The sequence below is a fragment of the Tachyglossus aculeatus genome, chromosome 7 (assembly GCF_015852505.1).
Source record: "Tachyglossus aculeatus isolate mTacAcu1 chromosome 7, mTacAcu1.pri, whole genome shotgun sequence".
NCBI lineage: Eukaryota > Metazoa > Chordata > Mammalia > Monotremata > Tachyglossidae > Tachyglossus > Tachyglossus aculeatus.
In genome coordinates this window covers 42,374,968-42,395,827 of record NC_052072.1, presented here as the reverse complement: position 1 = coordinate 42,395,827, position 20,860 = coordinate 42,374,968, and the positions used below count along the sequence as shown (strand labels likewise).

Sequence of the window (20,860 nt, the reverse complement as noted above, 5' to 3'; positions counted from 1 at the left end):
TCATCAACAAAAAATGCAGGCAGGCTAACAAATTATTATTAAACACTAAAAAAAAGTCAGAGTATAGTTAGCCTAATTCTCCCAGAACCTGGACGTATTTCCTTGTAAGCATTGCAAGCACTGTGGGAAGAGCATTCATGCTTTTCAATTTCTAGGGAACCCTTTAATGCATTGCATGCATACTCTGCCAAAAAGCATAAATGAGACTCAGTGTGCGAAAGAGTTTGTGTTCTTCCCTAAGTGTATTTCTGCCAGGGTATATAGTCATATCCTGGAAGATGTGTTCTTGGGTATCATTTCATTCTTCCCTGCAATAATATTGCTCAAAACATGTTCTGCTATTATTTTGCCCCTTCCCTGTCAACAACTTTCTCCTGCATCCCCAAATGGTAGAGCAAAGTGCCTGTTGATTAAGAAGTATTTGGCCTCTACAGCTGTTTATCAGTGTTAGGTGGGGTAAATTGTTGCTTTACATCATCAATATCAACTGAGTTTGCAACATGTCCTGCAAACTTTTATTCTCAGTTTAAGGACTGAAAGGGTCAGAGACCGTATTTTTCTCTATTACCTCTCCTCTAAAAGATGTAAAGCCTCACATTAGAAACCATTCCATCACTTACATCAAAAAAGCTTTAAGGTATTGGACAGCAAGGAAAAAAGGCAAGACAAAGCATCTTATGTTTTAATATCTTGAAGCCTTGGCTACTATGTGACCTTGGGTAAGTCACCTAACTTCCCTGTGCCTCAGTTTCAATATCTGCTGCCCCTCCAACTTAAGCTGTGAGCTCCATGTGGGTTATGGGCTGTGTCCAACCCGATCAGTGTCTTCCCAAGCACTTAGTACAGTGTTTGACAAATGCTAAGCATTTAACAAACATTATTATTGGTTGTAGGTAGAATTGGGCTTCATACTCAGGATGAGAAACATGTTGGGAGCACATTTTCTCCTCTGATCACTCCGAGCCTTGGGCACACCTCTGTTTTTCCCTTGCCTTCAGGGATTCCTTACCTTCAGGCAGCTGTTCACAAAGTGGGAGGAAGAAAAACAACCCTCCCATCAAGAGATCATTTTCCTTCTCTTCCGGGAAGAGGAAAAATGACCCTCCAATCAAGAGGTCATTTTCTTTCTCCTCTTCCAAGAACAATCTTTAAGATCCCTTGGTCCAAGGGATGCTAGTGGAAAGAGTTAAGGATATTAGAAGACCCAAAATGTGCTAATGTGTGTCCTGAACAATAAATTCATGAAAAGCTGTCAATTAGAAAAGTTAGGAATGTTAGGAGTCAGAATTGCCCAGTGGAAAGAGCATGGACCTACAAGTCAGGAAATCTGGGTTCTAATCCTGGCTCTGTCACTTGCCTGCTGTATGACCTTGGGAAAGTTGCTTGGCTTCTCCATGCCTCAGTTTCTCTTCTGTAAAATGAGGATAAAATGCCTGTGAGCACCATACGGAATACGCGCTGTCTGTGACTGGATTCTCTTGAATCTACCCCAACACTTAGTAAGCACTTAATAAAGCACTATTATTATTAGCCAAATTTATGAGGATGGATGTAAAAGTGATCAGCTTCTAAGAATCCTTTATTGACACTGGAACACTCTGGTCTGCCTCTCCAAGGCATTTCTTATACTCTCAGTTCACTCAAAACCATGGAGCCTTCCAGACTGTAAGCTTATTGTGGGGAGGGATAGGGTCTAGCAATTCAGTTGTACTCTCCTGAGCACTTGGTACAATTCTCTGCACACAGTGTGCCCAATAAATTCCATTGATCGATTAATTTAAGCTCGTTGTGGGAAGGGAATGTGTCTGTTATTTGTATTGTACTCTACCAAGTGTTTAGTACAGTGCTCTCCAAACAGTAAGCACTCAATAAATATGATTGAATCGTATCATTCGATCTTTGATCTTTTGGATGAAATGTGGTGAAGAAGCTGATGGAAGTTTGGTACTTTTTTTAAAAATGGTATTTATTAAGCGCTTACTATGTGCCAGGCAATGTACTGTACTAAGTGCTGAGGTAGATAAAGGCTAATCAGGTTGGACATAATCCCTGTTTCACACAGGGCTCACAGTCTTAATCCCCATTTTACAGATGAAACTAAGGCACAGAGAAGTGAAGTGACTTGCCCACGGTCACACAGCAGATTAATGGTGGAAGTAGGATTAGAATCCAGTTACTTCTGACTCTGTCTTACTCCCCATTTTACAGATGAAATTGAGGCACAAGAGTGAAGTGACTTGCCCATGGTCACACAGCAGATAAATGGTGGAACTGGATTAGAACCCAGGTCCTTTTGACTCCCAGACCTGTCCTATATCCACTAGGCCAAACATCTTCCCTCCCTACTCCAAGCCGGGAAGCAAAGGCAAAATCTGCTTGTGTCTCTGAAAGGAGTGAAATGAGTGCTGCATTTAGCAGGTGAGGAAGAGTAATGCTGAAGGGGTCATTTATTTGATTAACTTTCTCTCCATCCTCACCTTAGACTGAAAAGGGTCTGCTCTTTCCCCAAATTGAAACCAATGAGGAGAGTATATTGGGATTGCTCTCATCAAACCAAGTGTGGAATCCTAATTTTTTTCATATTATTTGGATTTCTGGATTTTAGGGAATAACCCCTAGGATGAGTCTAACAATCTCTGACCCGGACCTTAAAGTTACATGTGCCTGACTGCTTCCTATGGAATCAGAAATGTTCATTAGCTAGTAGATGATGTGAAGCACAGTTGACTTTTATACATGTATTAGCTAAACGAAATGGAAAGTTCCCTTTCCTCCTGGAAATCCTTTCACTCTAAAATTTCTACCCATAATTTTATCTGAAACTGCTTCTAGTCGAATATTTTGTGGATCCTATTTGAAAAAATGTGAAATGTCAAATCTATGGAACTATATGGTGTTATCCAGAAATGTAAAAAAGGAGAGAGAAAAACTGGAAGAACCTCTCTAGACCTAAGGTCTTCTAATTAAACATTCATCCTTCCCAGCCCAGGGCCATTGTCAATGTACATAGAGAAAGGGCCCTCATCTTAAGTAGCCGGAGGGAATTTTACCCTTCACTCTGGCTAACACCCCAGGAAGTAGAAGGAATGCACTGGGACATATCACTGTCAAATCAGACTGAATCATGTTAAGTTCACCAAAATGAAATAGGATGATTGAATCTGCCATTTGAATCTAAATGCAATCCAACTTCTAGCTGCTGATTCTGCCTCTCGGTCAGAATACAATCAAAGTGAGCAAGAATAATTCCTCTAAATTTCACTTATTTCTTATAAATACAGCTCATTTTCACCACCCTTCTTCCTCCCCATTATCACCTTCCAATACCTTTGTCACCCTGGTGAAAATGGTGATTTAAATATCCTCCAAGATGATTTCTTTTCTAGCAGAATGAAAATTTGGGAGAAATTTGACATCTCAAATGGGCTGTGCTATGTGGGCAACTCTGAATTTAGTAAAGTAATGAATTAGCAGTTACGTATTTATATCCATCTTCAGTGCTTAAGTATGTATGCTTAAATACTTATTTTAATTACTCTGCAGAGAAAACTTGTATGTCTTCCTCCCATATTAGATCAATCACTTAGTACAGTGCTCTGCACACAGTAAGCTCTCAATGAATACGATTGAATGAATGAATATTAGATGCTAATTCCTTGTATAGTCGTATTAGAATTTGAGTGCCCACTTTCTAAGCTCTTGGGAAGTTCGAAACAAAGTTGCACATATCCTGTCCACAAGGAGCTTACACTGTAATAGAGTGGGAAGAAAATGTTTCACTTGGTTTTTAGATCCCAAGTTTAAAGGTCAATGCATTGAACCCAGTGGGTGCTCAATAAAGACTATTACTATGACTTGTTTTATAAAACCATAATGGGGAAACCCTTCTGCATTTTCATGGCATTTAAGCATTCACTATGTGCCAATCAGTGTACTAAATGTGGAGAACATGCAAGATAATCAGATCAGACATAGCCTCTGTCTCACATGGGGCTCACAGGCCGAGGAGGAGAGAGAAGAGGTATTCCCCATTTTATTGATGAGGAAACTGAAACACAGAAAAGTTAACTGTCTTGAGAAACAGCAAGGTCTAGTAGAAAGAGAACAGTCTTGGGAGTCAGATAACTGGGTTCTGAATCTGGTTATGCCACTTGGCTGTTGTGTGACCTTGGGCAAGTCCCCTAACCTCCTTGTGTCTCCATTCCCTCATCTGCAAAATGGGGATTCAGCACCTGTTCTCCCTCCCACTTAGACTGTGAGTTTCATGTAGGACTTGAATATCTTGTATCTGCCCCAGCATTTAGTCCAGTGGGTGGCATGTAGTAAACACTTAACAAATACTATTATTCAAGGTCATACAGCAGGCAAGAAGTAGAGCTGGGATTACTGTCCCTCATATCTGCTCAAAGCTTCTTATCTCAGTGTGCTGCCTAACTTTTTATCTTCCTCTTTTAGGTATGAAATTCTATAGGTTTTGTGAAACTCTTATCTATTCCTCTCTACCCGTCTCCTTCTCCCAGGAGAAGCCTACTGACTTTCCTCCTCTCCTCTATTGGGGTCATTCTACAACTCTAATATAACCTTTCATGTCTCTTGCCTCTAGGCATATAATAATTTCCCCTGTCATGCATTTTTTTGAAAGCATATTCGATTTTCTTAAGTAGTGTTTAAATTAAATATTTTGGGTCCATTTGCAGAAAAATGTAGATTTTATAACCCCCGTGTGAATATGTAGAGGTTGAAGTGAATAGGTTGAAGCAAAATTGGAACTGTGCAAGTATTTGGCTAGAGATCATATTTAATACTTTTTTGAGGAAGTGTTTCTATGCATAATTTGCTTCTTCATACTTCCAGTGCTATCACCTCAAGTTTTCCAAACTTTTCTAAAACTTTAACAAGTAGTCTGATTAGGTAACTTTATAAATATCTTCAAACATGCTATTTATCTAGAATCTAATCATATTAACTGGCTCTGTTTATTATTACTATTCAGTTATGTGGCTGTAAACAGGAGATCCTGGGTTTGAATCCCAGCGGGGCCTTGTCTTCTCTCGACCTTTTTCAGGAGGATATTTGTGTGTTATTGCTGACATTTCTTCCCTTTCAGCACTTAGAACAGTGCTTGGTACATGTTGCCGACTTGTACTTCCCAAACACTTAGTACACTGCTCTGCACACAGAAGCGCTCAATAAATACGATTGAATGAATAAATGAATAGTAAGCACTTAATAAATGCCATTATTATAAATCAAAATGAATAAACCCACCCTATATATATTTCCTGCATCTCGCTGCACCAGTGAGAGCATAATTATCTACTCTCCTTTTGTTTCATTTGCCAATACGTCTCCATTTGTGTGTTTCCACTAAGGCCCATATGCTCAGTTCAACCCATTGACTTGAACTTCCTGGATGAACCTTCGGAAAATGGCACCACAAACAAGATTGAGATTAGCATGGATTGCATCCGGATGCAGGATACGGACGTGAGCGACCCAATGTGGGTGAGTGGTGAGGTGGGATTTGCCTCTGGCTACTGAGCCCCACCCATGTATTTAAGAGCATGATGATTTTTGAATTCTTTGAGGAAAATACTTGGACCAGTTAGATGGCATAGTCTCATTAGACAAACAACAAGAGTAGTGCTAAGGAGTCCTGACTGCTACAGGAGAGGAAAATTGAACAATAGAGTGTTTGTCAAAAACAAGTTAATAAGAAAATTAGTCATTTATTGAGCACTTACTGGATACAGAGTGCTTTATTAGTATTTGGGAAAATAAGGTACAATAGAATGGTGCAATACGGTACAACAGACACAGTCCCTGCCTAAAAGGAGTTTACATTCTACATATAGGAAGGGATCTAGCAGTGAGGATAATCAGAAAAGGGGAGGTTATGGCTGCATTTTCTGTGACTTCCTGTGACTGTCTTCTAATTTCTGATCAGTAATTCTGCCATGAGCAAGAAATGAGTTTCAGAAAACTATTGATTTTTTTTTTCCGGTGATGAATTGATGTTTTTAAACTTTTTAGCATTATAGAAATCTTACAGCTGCTGCATGTGCACAAGATAACAATCTTACTCCTGCAAAATTCAATAGCCGAGTCTAACCATGCAACTATCTTTCCCATCAGTTCCAACTGTCATTTCTCTCCTCAAAAACTTCTCGAGTTTCTGCATCAATTTTTTATGGTTCAATCTGGATTCAAAGTCTTCATCAGACATTCCTCCTTTCGTTTTTTTTTTTAAATAGTATTTGTTATATATGCCAGGCACTGTTCTAAGTGCTGGGGTAGATGCAAGTTAATCAGGATGGACACAGTCCCTGTCCCACATGGGGCTCACAGTCTTAATCCACATTTTACAGATGAGGTAACTGAGGCACAGAGAAGGGAAGTGACTTGTTCCAGATCATACAGCAGACAAGTGGCAGAGCCAGGATTAGAGCCCAGGTCCTTTAGACTCTCAGGCCTATGCTCTATCATATTAGGCAACACTGCTTCTCCTGTCTCCTTCCCCCTTCTCTTATTTTCATTCATTCAATTGTATTTATTGAGCGCTTACTGTGTGCAGAGCACTTGGGAAGTTTCCTGGTTGTCATTTTAGTTCCAGCCAAAGGAATTCCTTTCTGGCACCTCTTCTCCCATTCCTGCCTCCAGTCCATCCATAGGTCTAGAACAGCTTTTTCTTTCCTACTTCCCAAGCCAATCTGCGTCTCCTAACTCATAACGTGCCTTTCCCAATGAGAAGAGTCCAGACCAGTACCACCATATCTCATCTGATGTCCAAAAAAACAAGGTAAAATGAAAGCCAAAGAAAGGTAAAAGTCTACAAGAACTTGCATATACATGTTTTGAGCATGTGACAAAATGCCAGGCAACAAGCATTCTCCCCATTTTCCCCCAAGCCTATTAGGCTCATAGTCTGCACTACCAGACAGTATGATAAATATCACCACCGTGTTTTTTTCATTAAGGATCATTAGAAATTGTTTTTCCACACTGACACAAGGTACAAAACATCTACAAGATCATCCCTATTGAATCAACATTAAGATTGGTCTGATCTTGTGAACCTGCATGTGTAAAGATAACACAGAGGGAAAAACTAATGAATGGTGATAAGCTCTGTTCCAAACACTGGGGTAGATACAAGATGATTAAATCAGACAAGTCCCTGTCACACATGGGGCTCACAGTTCAAGAAGTATTTATTTAGGTCCCATTTTACAAATGATGAAACTGAGGCACAGAGAAGTTAAGTGACTTGCCTAAGGTTACCCAGCAGGCAAGTAATGAGGTCAGGATTAGAACCCAAGTCTCCTGACTCTCAGGCCTCTGCTCTTTCAACTGGGATATTTTGCTTTTAATACAATTATTTTTAATCCAGGTTACCCTCCCAATAGTCAAACTCTGTCCCAAGCTTTTTCTTTGATTTGCATTTAGCGCAAGATTTTATCTTCCAAAGCCTTCCCAGTCACAGATTTCTTATTACCCCTTCAATTTCTTGGGAAAACATGATATATTTGCTTGGCATCTGTTGGCAGTATTCACGCACTTTATCTCATAAATCAAAAAGTTTGAGGAAGTGATTCTCCCATTCTCCAGTAATGCAGAATATTTTAATTGGGTGTAGATGTTTAAGTATCAATCATCTCTAGAGAGTTTGTTTCAGGCAGGTTCTGAAGGTTAAGTGCAGCTGAAACAGTAATTGTTCCTAGGGATTCCGTGCTCAGAAGTGTAAAGTTGAGAGAATTTGGCGATGATTACATTTTTACACTTAAGGCTTGATCTGTTTTGGCTAGAAAGAATATTTCTGATATATGGGTGCCTGAGTGTAGGAATCAGCATTACTAATATGCTCAGTTTAGATTTAATTTTCTTCCTTCCTTATCCATTCCATTGAATCCCAAGTACCAAAGAACTTTCTTGAACCATTCGACATTGGAGACTGGAACTCTGGCCTCAAACTCAAGTGAGGGTGAGGTCAGTCCTGATCTTATCACTGCTACAGACTCATATTAATCTGGAATTGCTGTCTCCAAAGAATGGTCCATCCAGCCAAGTAGTCTGCCTATGACAATGGCAACAAAGCTTGCTAATTGCATGGTTTCCCTCTTATAAAATTGCACGGATGGAGATAGGCAATCATCCTCCCCGACATCAAAGCCTTATTGAAGAAACATCTCTTCCAGGAGGCCTTCCCTGACTAAGCCTCCTCTTTATCTTCTCCCACTCCCTTCAGGATCACCCTAACTTGCTCCCTGTGTTTTTCCCCCATCCCAGCCCCACAGCACTTAATAATAATAACAATAATTGTTGTATTTGTTAAGCACTTACTATGTGCCAGGCACTGTACTAACTGCTGGGGTAGATACAAGCAAATCAGGTTGGGGACAGTCCCTGTCCCAAGTAGGGCTCACAGTCTCAATCCCCATTTTACAGATGAAGTAACTGAGGCTCAGAGAAATGAAGGGACTTCCTCAAGGTTTGTGTCTCCCTCTCTAGACTGTGAGCTCTTTGTGGGCAGGAAATGTGTCTGTTTATTGTTGTATTGTACTCCCCTAGCACTTAGTTCAGTGCTCTCAGTGTGCTTTCTTCTTGCTTCTGGACTGTGAGCCCACTGTTGGGTAGGGACCGTCTCTATATTTTGCCAACTTGTACTTCCCACGCGCTTAGTACAGTGCTCTGCACACAGTAAGCGCTCAATAAATACGATTGAATGAATAAATGAATGCTTCTCCTCTGCGTGCTTCTACTTCAAGTACTTCAGACCTGCCTTTCATGTGCCTCAGTGGTTCCTGCATGTGCCCCTAAATGCCCTTGCCCTGAGTGCCTCCTCACAATTCAAAACTATCTGCCGTAGGCTTCGCAGATTGGGCTCTACGTAGCAGTCATTGATTGGTCCAGGCCTAATAGTGGGTAGAACAGGGAGAGAAAGCCATGCCTCCCTCCATGCTCCACTCCTACAGGCCAACAGTCACCCGTCTCAGGTAGAACCCATCGGTGCCTTCACCAGTCTCTTCCTTCTTGTTGTTTGTGGGGTCACAAACAGTCAGTAACAAGGCAGCTTGTTGTGGGCTCACCACATTAAGTGTTTACTATGAGCCAAGCACTGGGATAGCTGCAAGAAAAGCAGGTAGACACAGTCCATCCCAGAGGGGCTCAGAAGGGGAAAGAAAACAAGTATTGCATTCACATCTTTACTATTTTACTTAATTCTAGTATTGTACACTTCCAAGTGCTTTGTCAGTGCTCTGCCCACAGTAAGCACTCAATAAATACCATAGCCAGGATTAGAACACAGGTCCTCAAACCCGTGGACCTCTGTACTTTTTTCAGCTAGGCCATGCTGCTTCTCCAGCATTTAGAAGAACTCAAGCATATCCCCTCCCTGAATTTCCCCTTATTATAACCCATTTCATTTCTGCTTATTATGGTTTTGTCCCATTTTGACAATATTCCTCTTTTAAAAGGGGTTATGAGGAGGAAGTGAGTAGGAACTAGTTATCTAAAGCCCCTTTGTGCCATGTAAATGTAGTAGATAAAATGATGTATAGATCAGCATATTTGGCTATATCACTGACTTGCTGCCTGACCTTAGGACTCAGTTTCTCTCCTTGCCAAACGGCAATAATAGCACTCTCCTCCTACCTCCCAGGTGTGTTGTGATCTTTAATGAGCTAGTGATTGTAAAACACTTTGAGGTGTTTGGATGAAAGACCTTTTTCTTGTGCAGTACATTATTATTACTTCTCACAGTCCCTGGCATACTGTGTTTCAGTATAACAACTACTAGGTTGTAGCGGATGAGAGGCCCAGGGGTGGATGGTGTGCTTTAGAAGCCTTAATAGACAACTTAAAGGAACTTGGCAACTCTATTTTCTGATTTGCCCACACATGCTGGCTTTTCCATGTATGGTCTGATCTTCCTGTTCTAGAAGAAGTTCTATGAAGAGACAGCTGCTTCCACTGAGCACAATCCAGATGAGGCAGGCAACATAGGAATCAAATGTAGGTTTAAAATGGTGATGTCCAGGGCAAAGACCAAAGTACTTTACCTGATGTCTTCCACCACAGTGATTTGTTTTAAAGGAACTAGAAGATGAATTTATAGGAAGGCAGATTATTTTAGAGAATCTGATCTTGATTATTTAGGAGCAGTTTCTACATGCTGGAGAAATACATCCTGAGTAATCAAGACCTGGCTAAAATAGTCTAGGCCCTAAATTGCATGCTGCACGGTGACCAACTTTTTTTTTTTAGTCATGTTGCTTCTCTTTAATATCACCATCAGTACAGGACAGGGAGAATAGGAACCAATAATCTTGGTTCATCTCAGTTAAAAAAATGATTTGGTGAGATGTGTACACATTTATTGGCAGGTAATTATGAACTACTTCTTAGATTCAGTAAAGCACTGTGTACTGATGTTTAGTCTGAAACACATTGGTCCACACCAGAGCAATTCAACACCCAACCAAGGACCTCCTTCATTCATTCATTCATTCAGTCATTCAGTCATATTTATTGAGCGCTTACTGTGTGCAAAGCACTGTACTAGTGCTTGGGAAGTACAAGTCAGCAACATATAGAGACGGTTCCTACCCAACAATGGGCTCACAGTCTAGAAAGGGGAGACAGACAACAAAACAAAACATGTAGACAGGTGTCAAAACCATCAGAATAAATAGAATTACAGCTATATGCACACCATTAACAAAATAGAGTAGTAAATATGTACAAGTAAAATTGAGTCATAAATCTGTACAAATATATACAAGTGCTATGGAGAGGGGAAGGGGGTAGGGCAGAGGGGGGATGGAGAGGAGGAGAGGAAAAAGAGGGTTCAGTCTGGGAAGGCCTCTTGGAGGAGGTGAGCTCTCAGTAGGGCTTTGAAGGGAGAAAGAGAGCTAGTTTGACAGATGTGTGAAGGGAGGGCATTCCAGGCCAGGGGAAGGACATGGGTGGGACAGGCGAGACAAGGCACAGTGAGGAGGTTAGTGGCAGAGGAGCAGAGGGTGCAGGCTGAAAATATGGGGCGCTAGAGCTGAATGCCCTCACTGTCATAGTAGTAGTTGCTTTTTATTGAGCATCAGTGTAATTTGACATACTATACTAGGCACTTGGGAAGATCAGAATAACAGAGTACCCCATCCACAAGGAATTAGCACTAATACGGAAGACAAATGTAAACATATTTACCTCTAGAGTGGTCAAAATAAACTAAGCATCAATGCTAAGGCAGGTGAAAAAAAATTCATAATTAGTAGGACAGGCTGAGAGGATAACATGGCTCAAGGAGCTGGGAAATAAATCAAGGAAAGCTGGTTGGAGGAGATGGGATTATTCCAGCACTTAGAACAGTGCTTTGCACATAGTAAGTGCTTAATAAATGCCATCATTTTTATTATTATTATTATTATTATAAGGAAGGTGAATGTGGGGAAAGTTGTGGTTTGCCTGGTATTGGGAGTGTATTCCAGTTGTGGGAATTGTGTGAGTGAGGGGAAGGAGGTGAGGGAATCAAGTGAGGAACAGCTAGAAGGTTGGCTTGGAAGAACTGATGGCAGGGAGTTGGAGAATAGCCGGTGAAGAGATTCAGTGGGCCAGATACTGGAGAGTCTAGAAGCCAACTGGGAGGTGGAGTTGTGTGATGTGGAGAGACACGGGAAGCCATTAGAAGATTTTGAGAAATATTGAGAATCACAATTTGAGATTTTGAGAATCACAATTCAGACCAAACTGAGAGGTTGGGTGGATGTGTACTGCTCAGTCTTCTTTGTGGCTGTGAGAGCTGGATTCAAAAGCCAGCAAATGTGTTCAGTTTTGAGCAGTTCCACCAACCCCATCTATGTGCAATATTTAAATGTAAGAAGGAAGTAAGGATCATAGGCAACGAGGTATTGCTTGTAGTCAGATCTTCTGCATAGTAGCAGAGCTCATCACATCACACTTTCATGGGTTGAAACATGAGTGGAAAATAGACAAATTAGAATCAGTGTGACAGCATTTCTAGGTCTCATGCATCTCCAAGATGCCTTCCTCTTATTTGGGAAGCAGATAATGGTGTATTTTATTGCAGCTTGATGTTTGGTACATTCATTGAGGGGAAAGTAAACTCCTGCTACTTAGTTTTCCAATTCCAAGCAATCCATGACTTTTGTATGTTCCAGTATTGTCACTCACTTTTGCATTAGAATTACATATGACTATCAGCTTTCTGATTTGAGACTGGCTGAATTGAGTTTCTCCAGATATTTTGATTTCCATTGGTATTTTTAAGCATTGGCAGCTATCTGCTGGTGATGTAGTACTGTATTTATTTTTCTTTACAGGCTTTCAATCAGATCCTCCTGCCTCTGGATAGATTTGGGAGGCCCCAAGACTATGAACTGTTGTATTGCAAATATAATGCCTAGAAGAAGGTCCTCATAGAGAACAGCTCTTTCTGAAATTTGTAGCATTTAAACACCTGTCTCCATGAGCCATTTTTCCCAGATGGTAATTTCAGTTGGTACCATCATAGTGACTTCAAATCCAGCTAGATAAATGGCACAAATTTCATCATTCGTTTAGATTGCTTCTAGCATAGCATTCTTATGGTCCACAATACAATGGTAGTTTTCTGCTGTCCATTGCAACCCAAGATTAGAGCTGACTAGACATGGTCCTCTGAAATTATAAGAATATAATTTAGTTTCCTTAAACTGTCAGGCTAAGAAGTACATCTGGACTGTCCAGTCATTGTGGGCAGGGAACGAGTCTAAAAATGTTGTTATATTGTACTCTCCCAAGCATTTAGTACAGTGCTCTGAGTACAGTAAGAACCCACCCAATACCAATGATTGACTCAGCTGAAAATGCTGATTCTTCAGGGGTCAAGCCATCAAAATCATGGACCATTGGTTTCCGTGAGAGTTTTGTTTAAGGTTATGATTGGGATATTCCCACTATCAGTTAATCATGCAGTCTATTTGGTTTCTGCAGTACTGAGGCTCACTTATCCTGATCCTGCTAAAATCTTTTGCTTGGTTCTCTAATAGCCAGAAACATTCATTTTGAAATGGATGATTAGGGTTACGTGGGCAGTCCATGTCTGTGGAACAGGATAGCTGTGTATGGGCATCTCAGTAAGAGACGCGTCTGTGCAGTCATCCATTGCACACACCATGGATTAGTGTACCACTCATTTACATCAAGACGCTGGTAGGGTCTTGCCAGCTACTTGGTGAAGTTAGAAGTTTTTAACGAGATTATTAAGGTTAGGGTATAACTTTCAGATGTAACCTGACTTGTGAGCTGCAGAAAATATGGTTATCTCTATTGAGACTTTGGGGAGAAAAGAGGAAAAGAAATGGAAAATGCAAACTTAACCAATCCTGTAAAATGTGGGTATTTTTGTTTAATAATAGCTATGCAAATCATGAAAACTTTGGCTCTTTTTTTCCTCTTTAGAAATCTTTGAATTTGTGACTGAAGTGATGTGAAATTCCTGCAGGGATTTAGAGTTCTTACTGAAGTTTTCTCATCAATGTATTAACACAGAGAAGGGAGGAAACTGGGGACCAGACAGATGTTGGACAATTTGATGGAGAACCAGTGTGACCTGTTTGAAAGACAGCAGGGCTGGGAGTCAGGAGACTAGGGTCCTAACCCTAGCTCTAGCCATTTGCCTGCCGTGTGGCCTTGGGCAAGTTACTTAACTCTCATGTGCCTCAGTTTCCTTATCTGTAAAATGGAGGTTAAGTACCTGCTCCCCCAACCCCTGCAATTACAGGGACTGTCAGACATGATTAATAATACTACTAATAATAATTGTGCTTTTAAGCACTTATTATGTGTCAGGCACTGTACTAAGCGCTCGGGTGGATAGAAGCAAATTGGATTGGACACATTATCTGTCCCATATGGGGCTCACAATTTCGATCCCCATTTTACAGATGAGATAACTGAGGCCCCAAAAATAATAATAATTATGGTATTTAAGTGCTTACTATGTGCCAGGCACTGTGCTAAGCGCTGGGGAAGATACAAGCAAATCAAGTTGGACACAGTCTCTGTCCTTCATGGGGCTCACCGTCTTAATCCCCATTTTACAGATAAAGTAACTGAGGCATGGAGAAGTGAAGTGACTTGCCCAAGGTCACACAGTAGACAAGCTACAAAGCCGGAATTAGAACCCATAACCTTCTGATACCCAGGCCCGTGCTCTATCCACTACACCATTTATCCAAACTCTCAGCACAGTGCTTAGCACTATTATTATCATCATTGTTATTATCAGACTGTCATGTAAGTTAGACTGAAATGGACAGGAAAATTGTTCTTCCCGGAATAGTGGTGCAACGCTTGAAAATCTTTGCCTTCGTAGTGACTTTGCGTCCTTCCAGTGTGTTGTGTTTCTTGAATTTCACATTCAGTGCCTATTTCCCAGGCCTTTGTAGGTACATTATTATCGTTTAGGGAACCAACTAAATGGAAACTTTGCTAAAATTCCACGAGTAAATTACTCTTGGGTTCCTTTCATGTACTATGAAAATCTAGGAATGCAGCCAAGTATTATCCCAATTTGTAAGAAATATGAATTTGCAAGCACTGAATGCTTGTCAGATGTTGTTAGAAACTGTTAAATGTCAATCTTATCAATGAGAATATCAGTGAGGCTTACCACCCTTCTGGATTCATATGGTTTGGGGAGAAATCATATGGCAAGGGACTTGACCCTGGTGGATTTGTTCCTGATCTTGAAGGTCTCCCAGCTCAGGTGAGGAGTCCAGGGAGTAAAAAGCAAATTTTGCCCAAGAAGCAGGTAAGAATAGAAAATTCTACTGTCATTGCCATAGCTAATATGGTTGCCACACCTACCTTCAGCTCTTGGCCCTGGCATCAAATATAGTCATAATGACGGCAGCAGCAGCAGTTTCTCTTATTTGTTCTTTATGCTGCTCCTTCCTCTTTCCAATCAATCAATCAATCAGTAGTATTAAGTGATTACTATATGCATATTCATTCAATCATATTTACTGAGCGCTTACTGTGTGCTGAGCACTGTACTAAGCACTTGGAAAGTACCTATTCGGCAACAGATAAACACAATCCCTACCCAACAACGGGAGAGCCCTGCACTAAGCTCTTGGAAGAGCACAATACAACAAAATTAGCAGACATGTTCCCTGCCCATAACGAGCTCCCACATGAAGGATGTTGATTTGATGAGTATCTACCCTGTTCCTTAATCTCGAGATGAAGCTCAGACAATTCTGTCATTTTACCTATCTAACCCAGTTGTTAGCCTATTTAATTATGCTAACATGGATCCTTCCAACTCTACCTTCCTTGAGTCTATGTGTTGCTCCCACCTTTGTAAGTAGCAGATGGAAAATTAAATTACATTTGGTTCTCTCTAGTCATGGGCATTAAGAATTAACCCAGAAAAAGTTATGAGTGCACAGTGTGTCTATAGCTTCCTTTTTTTTCTCCCAACTCCTCATCCTTAGCCTTTGCTATTTCTTGAATGAGCTAAGCAGGTTTATACTTTCTTGGTATCAGTTTCTTGAAGTCTAGGAAAATTTCTAATAGTCATCACCCATTTACAAATTAGTTTTAAGTATGTATACAGCATATACATATAGCATAGTAGCATGGCCTAGTGGAAAGGGTATGGGCCTGAGAATCAGAGGACCTGACTTCTAATCCCGGCTCCACCACTTGTCTTCTGTGTGATGTTGGACAAGTCACTTAACTATTCTGTGTCTCATTGACCTCATCTGTAAAATGGGGACTGAATCCTTTTCCCTCTGATTTAGACTGTGAGCCTCATGGGGAACAGGCACTGTGTCAAACCTGATTATCTTGTATTTATCCAATGCCCAGTACAGTGCCTGAAACATAGTAAGTGCTTAAGAAGCACCATAAAGAAGAAAGAAAGGAGCAAGAATACGTGCTTGCTTGTTCCTTAAGTTTTGAAATTGATGTTACTAATGCTGATTGAGCTACTGGGAGTGTTGGAGTGACTGAAAAGGCCAATACCAAGTTGACTATTTCTTTCACATTGTGCACCTGTAAAAGTCATCCTTTGCTCTTAGTTGCAATTGCTGCCTGCAGTGCCTAGTGCCATTTTCAAATTTACCTGTTGGTATTCTGAAGTTGGGAAAGTGCATTCAAACTAAAACCATGGTCATAGATAATTCACATATTTCACAGGTCTCCTTTGCCATGAAGTCAGAACATTTCTGCCAACTTTTTATTGGTAAAAACAGATATCTAATCCCTAAAGCTGGCTAGTTCACCATCCTTGGTGTTCAAGTAGGGTATTGTTGAATATGAAGTAAGGGTGCAGTGTCAATTTATTTTCCTAGGCCTGCCCTGTAACTGGACCAGATGTCTAGTTTTCAACTGGGCTGACCACTGTCCATTTCTGATATGGCATGGAAAGATATCCACTTTTTTATTTCAACCATTGAGCTGCCCCCATGGAACGCCTACTGCTATATTCATTCATTCATTCAATTGCATTTATTGAGCACTTACTGTGTGCAGAACACTGTACTAAGTGCTTGGAAAGTACAATTCAGCAATAGAGACAATCCCTGCCCACACTGGGCTTACAGTCTAGAGGGGGGTGGGAGGTGGGGCATGACATCAAAACAAGTAATCAGGCATCAAAATAAAAAAAATAGAATTATATACACATATATACCTAAGTGCCGTTCAGTGGGTCATACCTAGCAGCACAGTTCTTTTGGACTTGGCAGGGTGAACACCAAGATTTTAGAGCAAATGGGAGGTTGACAAATATTTGTTCATTCAATCATATTTATTGAGCGCTAACTGTGTGCAAAGCACTAAACATTTTGTTCAGAGCACTCTATTAAGATGTGGGATAGATATGCGATGGTCACATCAGAGTACCTGTCCCACATGGGACTCACTGTTTATGGGGAGGGAGAGCAGGTATTTAATTTCCATTTTACAGATGCAGAAACTGAGGCACAGAGAAGTTAAATGACTTGCCCAAGGTCACATAGTGGTTCAGGGTTTCCCCCAAGAGAAGTGCTTAGGATTATGTAAACTGGCAGTCTTCCACAAAATGACAACTATGATGTCATCACATTTAGCTGCCTGCCTGGCATAATAATAAAGGTAGTGTTTAACAGTATGTGCCTAGCAGTAAAATAAATAAAGATTAATCAGATCAGACACAAACCCTGTCCAACACAGGGCTCACAGTTAAAAAGTGAGAGAGATGAGTATTTTATCATTATTTTACAGTAGAAGAAATTGAGTCCCAGAGAGGTGAAGTGACTTTCCCAAGGTCACACAGCAGGCATGTGACAGAGCTGGGACTATAGTTCAACTCTCCTGACTCGTCTCCTGCTCTTTCTACTGGGTTAGGCTGCCATTTGACTTCCCCGTTACTCCTCGTTTAATATTTAGGAGGGCCCTCAATAGCAACTGTAGTGTACAGGATTCTACATTTGAATTAGGCCTCTTTTATTTCTGTCTTTCAAGAGATATAGTAATTACCGTCTCTTTCCTAGATTTGTGGTATCCTTTAATCATCAGCTAAAACAACCTATCAAATACTAGAATTGAATCATTATAAAAATATTGAGCTGAATTCTGGTTTCTAAGAATATTTACCTCCTCAAGGAGTGACTAGATTCTTTTCCCCACTTTGGAATATGCTACCCAATTTTGAGACCTTGATAATGTTACATGTTATGTACAGCTGTTTAAGGTGGATTTTTGTTTCTTTCAGTTAAACTTGGTACTAAACTCTAGGCCTTTTTTAAGGAAGATTTAATATACTCAATGTTCTGAAACTGACCTAGGAAGTAATTTATATTCTTGCTGTGATGAAGTTTAGATGAACTGCATACCCAAATTTCGAGACCACCTTATTTAAATGCAATTCTGCTTTTACTTAAAAAAAAGAAAAAAGAAACAATATTTTGACAGCCCCACTCTTAATGGGATTTCAATGCTATTTGCCAGATTGGTTTCAAAAATAAATTCTTTAGTTCCAGAACAGTTTGAACTGGCCACTCCTTTCTTAATTTGTCCATGACTCAGGCATGAGGATTTTAATTTGAGTGACATTTCTTTAAATGTAGCAATAAGGCCTTGTTCATATTTTCCATTTGACAGTTCTTACATACCTGCATCATGATGTCCTTCAAATTAATGTCCTCTGGGCCTTTGTGAATTTGGTCAATTTTAAAATTTTTTTAGCTTGGAAATGATAAAGTTTTTAGTGTCGTATATTGACTCGTGGGCAATAGTAGCTAATTGTGAAGGTTTTCAAGGATATTTCCATACCACAGTGTCAGCGGGGACAGTTGGATTATCTTCAGTTGCTCCCTTTTTCATTTCCGTTGTATGCTGTAATGCAGTGTCAGATTAGGCGTTGTCAGAATGGAAGTAGATCTCTCCCTATAGGGTGGAGTGAATAATGGGCATTCCTAAGGAATTATGAAGCCCAAATTATAATCAATCATTCAGTGGTATTTGAGTGCTTTACTATGTGCAGAGCACTGTAAGAGATCCACCTTACTGGCAATAATGTAAATATACCCAGAGTAATGCAAAATGGAAGATTTTTTTTTCCTTTATGTTTGGCTATACACAGTTCTTCATGCTCTCTCCTGCTGTTCTGATTCAGAGACCTCAGCAATTACTGAGACCTGTCAGATCACCACAGAAACCTCCCGAAACCCCCTTATTGCTAGTGGTTTGTATTTTTTTGTCTGTTTTTTTGCTTTCATTTTGCTTCTATTTATTCTTGGAAGGTTTCTTCTGGACCTGGCTCATATTCTAAGAAGGTCATGGGACAAGGAAGAGATTTAGCTCTTTTATTTATATTTGAATTAAATTCTGGGTGTCTCATGTGAGAGGCTCAGAATGTCCCATCTCTGTGTTTCAGTGATTCTACTTTGCCTTCCATTTCAAATTCAAACTTCTATTATAGATTTTAGCACTCCTCACCCAGCATCTATCACCACTTCTCTGTTCTTCTTTCCCACTGACTCACAGTTTGGCCCGTCTATTACAGACAAGCTTGGCTTCTTGTAGTTTCCCCTTACGTTATAAGCTTCTAGAAGGCAGGTGACATGCATTTTGCTTCTGATCCATTCTTCCAATTCTTCCAATCACTTGGTACAGTCTTCCCTACCAAAATGCTTGATAAATACCACTGATTAACTCCTTCTATATTGAACTCTTCCAAGGGTTTAGTACAGTTCTCTGCACACAGTAAGCACTCAATCAATATGATTGAATGAATCCTCCCTCTCTAGGTGTTTGTCTGAGTCACCTTGAATATGTGAAATTATTTTCCTCCATTTATCTGCTCAAGCTCACCCGTTTGTTTAAAATTGTAGTTCCCCTCCTCCTCCTTCAAGTTATTTTTGTTTTCCCTGATCCCTTACCCCTCTTCTTCTCCCAGTACCCTCTAACAATTATTGCAGCTTGAATATGTGAAATTATTTTCCTTCATTTGTCTGCTCAAGCTCACCCATGTCTTTAAAATTGTAGTTCTCCTTCATCACGTTTTTTTTTTTTTTGCGTTTTCCCTTATCCCTTACCCCTCCTTTTCTCCCAGTGCCCTCTAGCAATTATTGCAGTTAACTGTAGATATCTGTACTGATTTTATGGTTGTCATGGTTGTCAGTCTTTACTCCCCTATTAGACGGTAAGCCCCTTGATGTCTGGGACCATGCATACTTATTATTGTTAACTCCCAAGTACATAGTATGGTGCTTTGCAACCTGTGGGTGCTAAATAAATACTTGTGAAGCAGACTGGCCAGTTGCCCAGTTGTTTATTCAGTTTGTCTCACTGCACTGGTTGGCTACCTAGCTGTCTTCCGTAGTGTGCAGCAGACACTACGGTCGTGGTCAAGTGTATGCAGTAAACAACTTTACCAACAACACAAGTATGCATTTCAGACTTTGAACAAACAGTGCACTTTATAAAGAGGGAAAGATTTCTTTTTCTTTCTTCATCTTTTCTCTAGACATTCCCCCAAATGACTTGACAAGTGACAGTTCCTCCTTGAGAAAAGCTCGGGTGTTTGCTTTGGTGTTCAGTAAACTGCAGCTTGCCACTGGCAGAGAATTTGTTGCCTTAGGGAAGGTGTTTACCGTCTCTGTGTTTAATCTGAAAAGAAGCCCTTCTTTTTCTCCATCTCCCCTCCTTTCGTAGGGGGGAGGGAGGAGTGCTAATAGCTTCAGGGCAGGAGTTCTCTCAGCCACCTGTCTTTAGTGTAACCTCAGTAATGTCACTTAAGACAGTATGCTCTGTGTGTGCGTGCTCGGAATGGAAAAGTTGAAGAGGGCAGATAAACAGAAAGGGATTTCAGGAGAACCATGGAGCTGTCTGAGAGACCAAGCTTACCTTGACTTCATTTCTCTTGCAAAACAGATCAAGTTGGATTGCCAAAGCGTTGCAGAGTAAGAGTGGGATGTGAAGCAACCCTAATACTTTTAGCCCTCTTTTCTTCCTCTCTGTGGCCTATTTTTCCAGTACCATTTTCATTTATAAAATTATGTTTTAGGCTGGCTTGTCCATACGTTTAGAAATACAGGATCATTAGTTCTTTGCAGAAAAACCTCTTTGATGTAATGGGGCTAACACCTTGCTTAAGAATGGATTTATTTTGTCATAACCAGAAAAGCAGAATAATTTTGTTGGCATTCTAGCATCCTGCTAAAATGTAGCTGCTGTCTATTTTATGGCTTTAAGTTGGAGAATAGCCAAGGGGTACCTCATTTGGCATGCCAAAAATATGGTTTTGGGGAAGAAACTGAGCCTGTTGTTGGGTAGGAACCGTCTCTATATGTTGCTGATTTGTACT

The 20,860-nt window shown here is 40.4% G+C and overlaps 1 protein-coding gene across 2 annotated transcripts in view; it reads left to right on the top strand.

The window, feature by feature from the left end:
- Positions 1–20,860, top strand: part of TP63 (tumor protein p63) — a 352,304-nt gene that overhangs the window by 197,064 nt on the left and 134,380 nt on the right. For both annotated transcript variants that reach the window (XM_038749335.1, XM_038749337.1), the window contains exon 3: positions 5,373–5,505. In XM_038749335.1, coding sequence (XP_038605263.1) covers positions 5,373–5,505 — 133 coding nt within the window. The remainder of the gene's footprint in view (positions 1–5,372; positions 5,506–20,860) is intronic.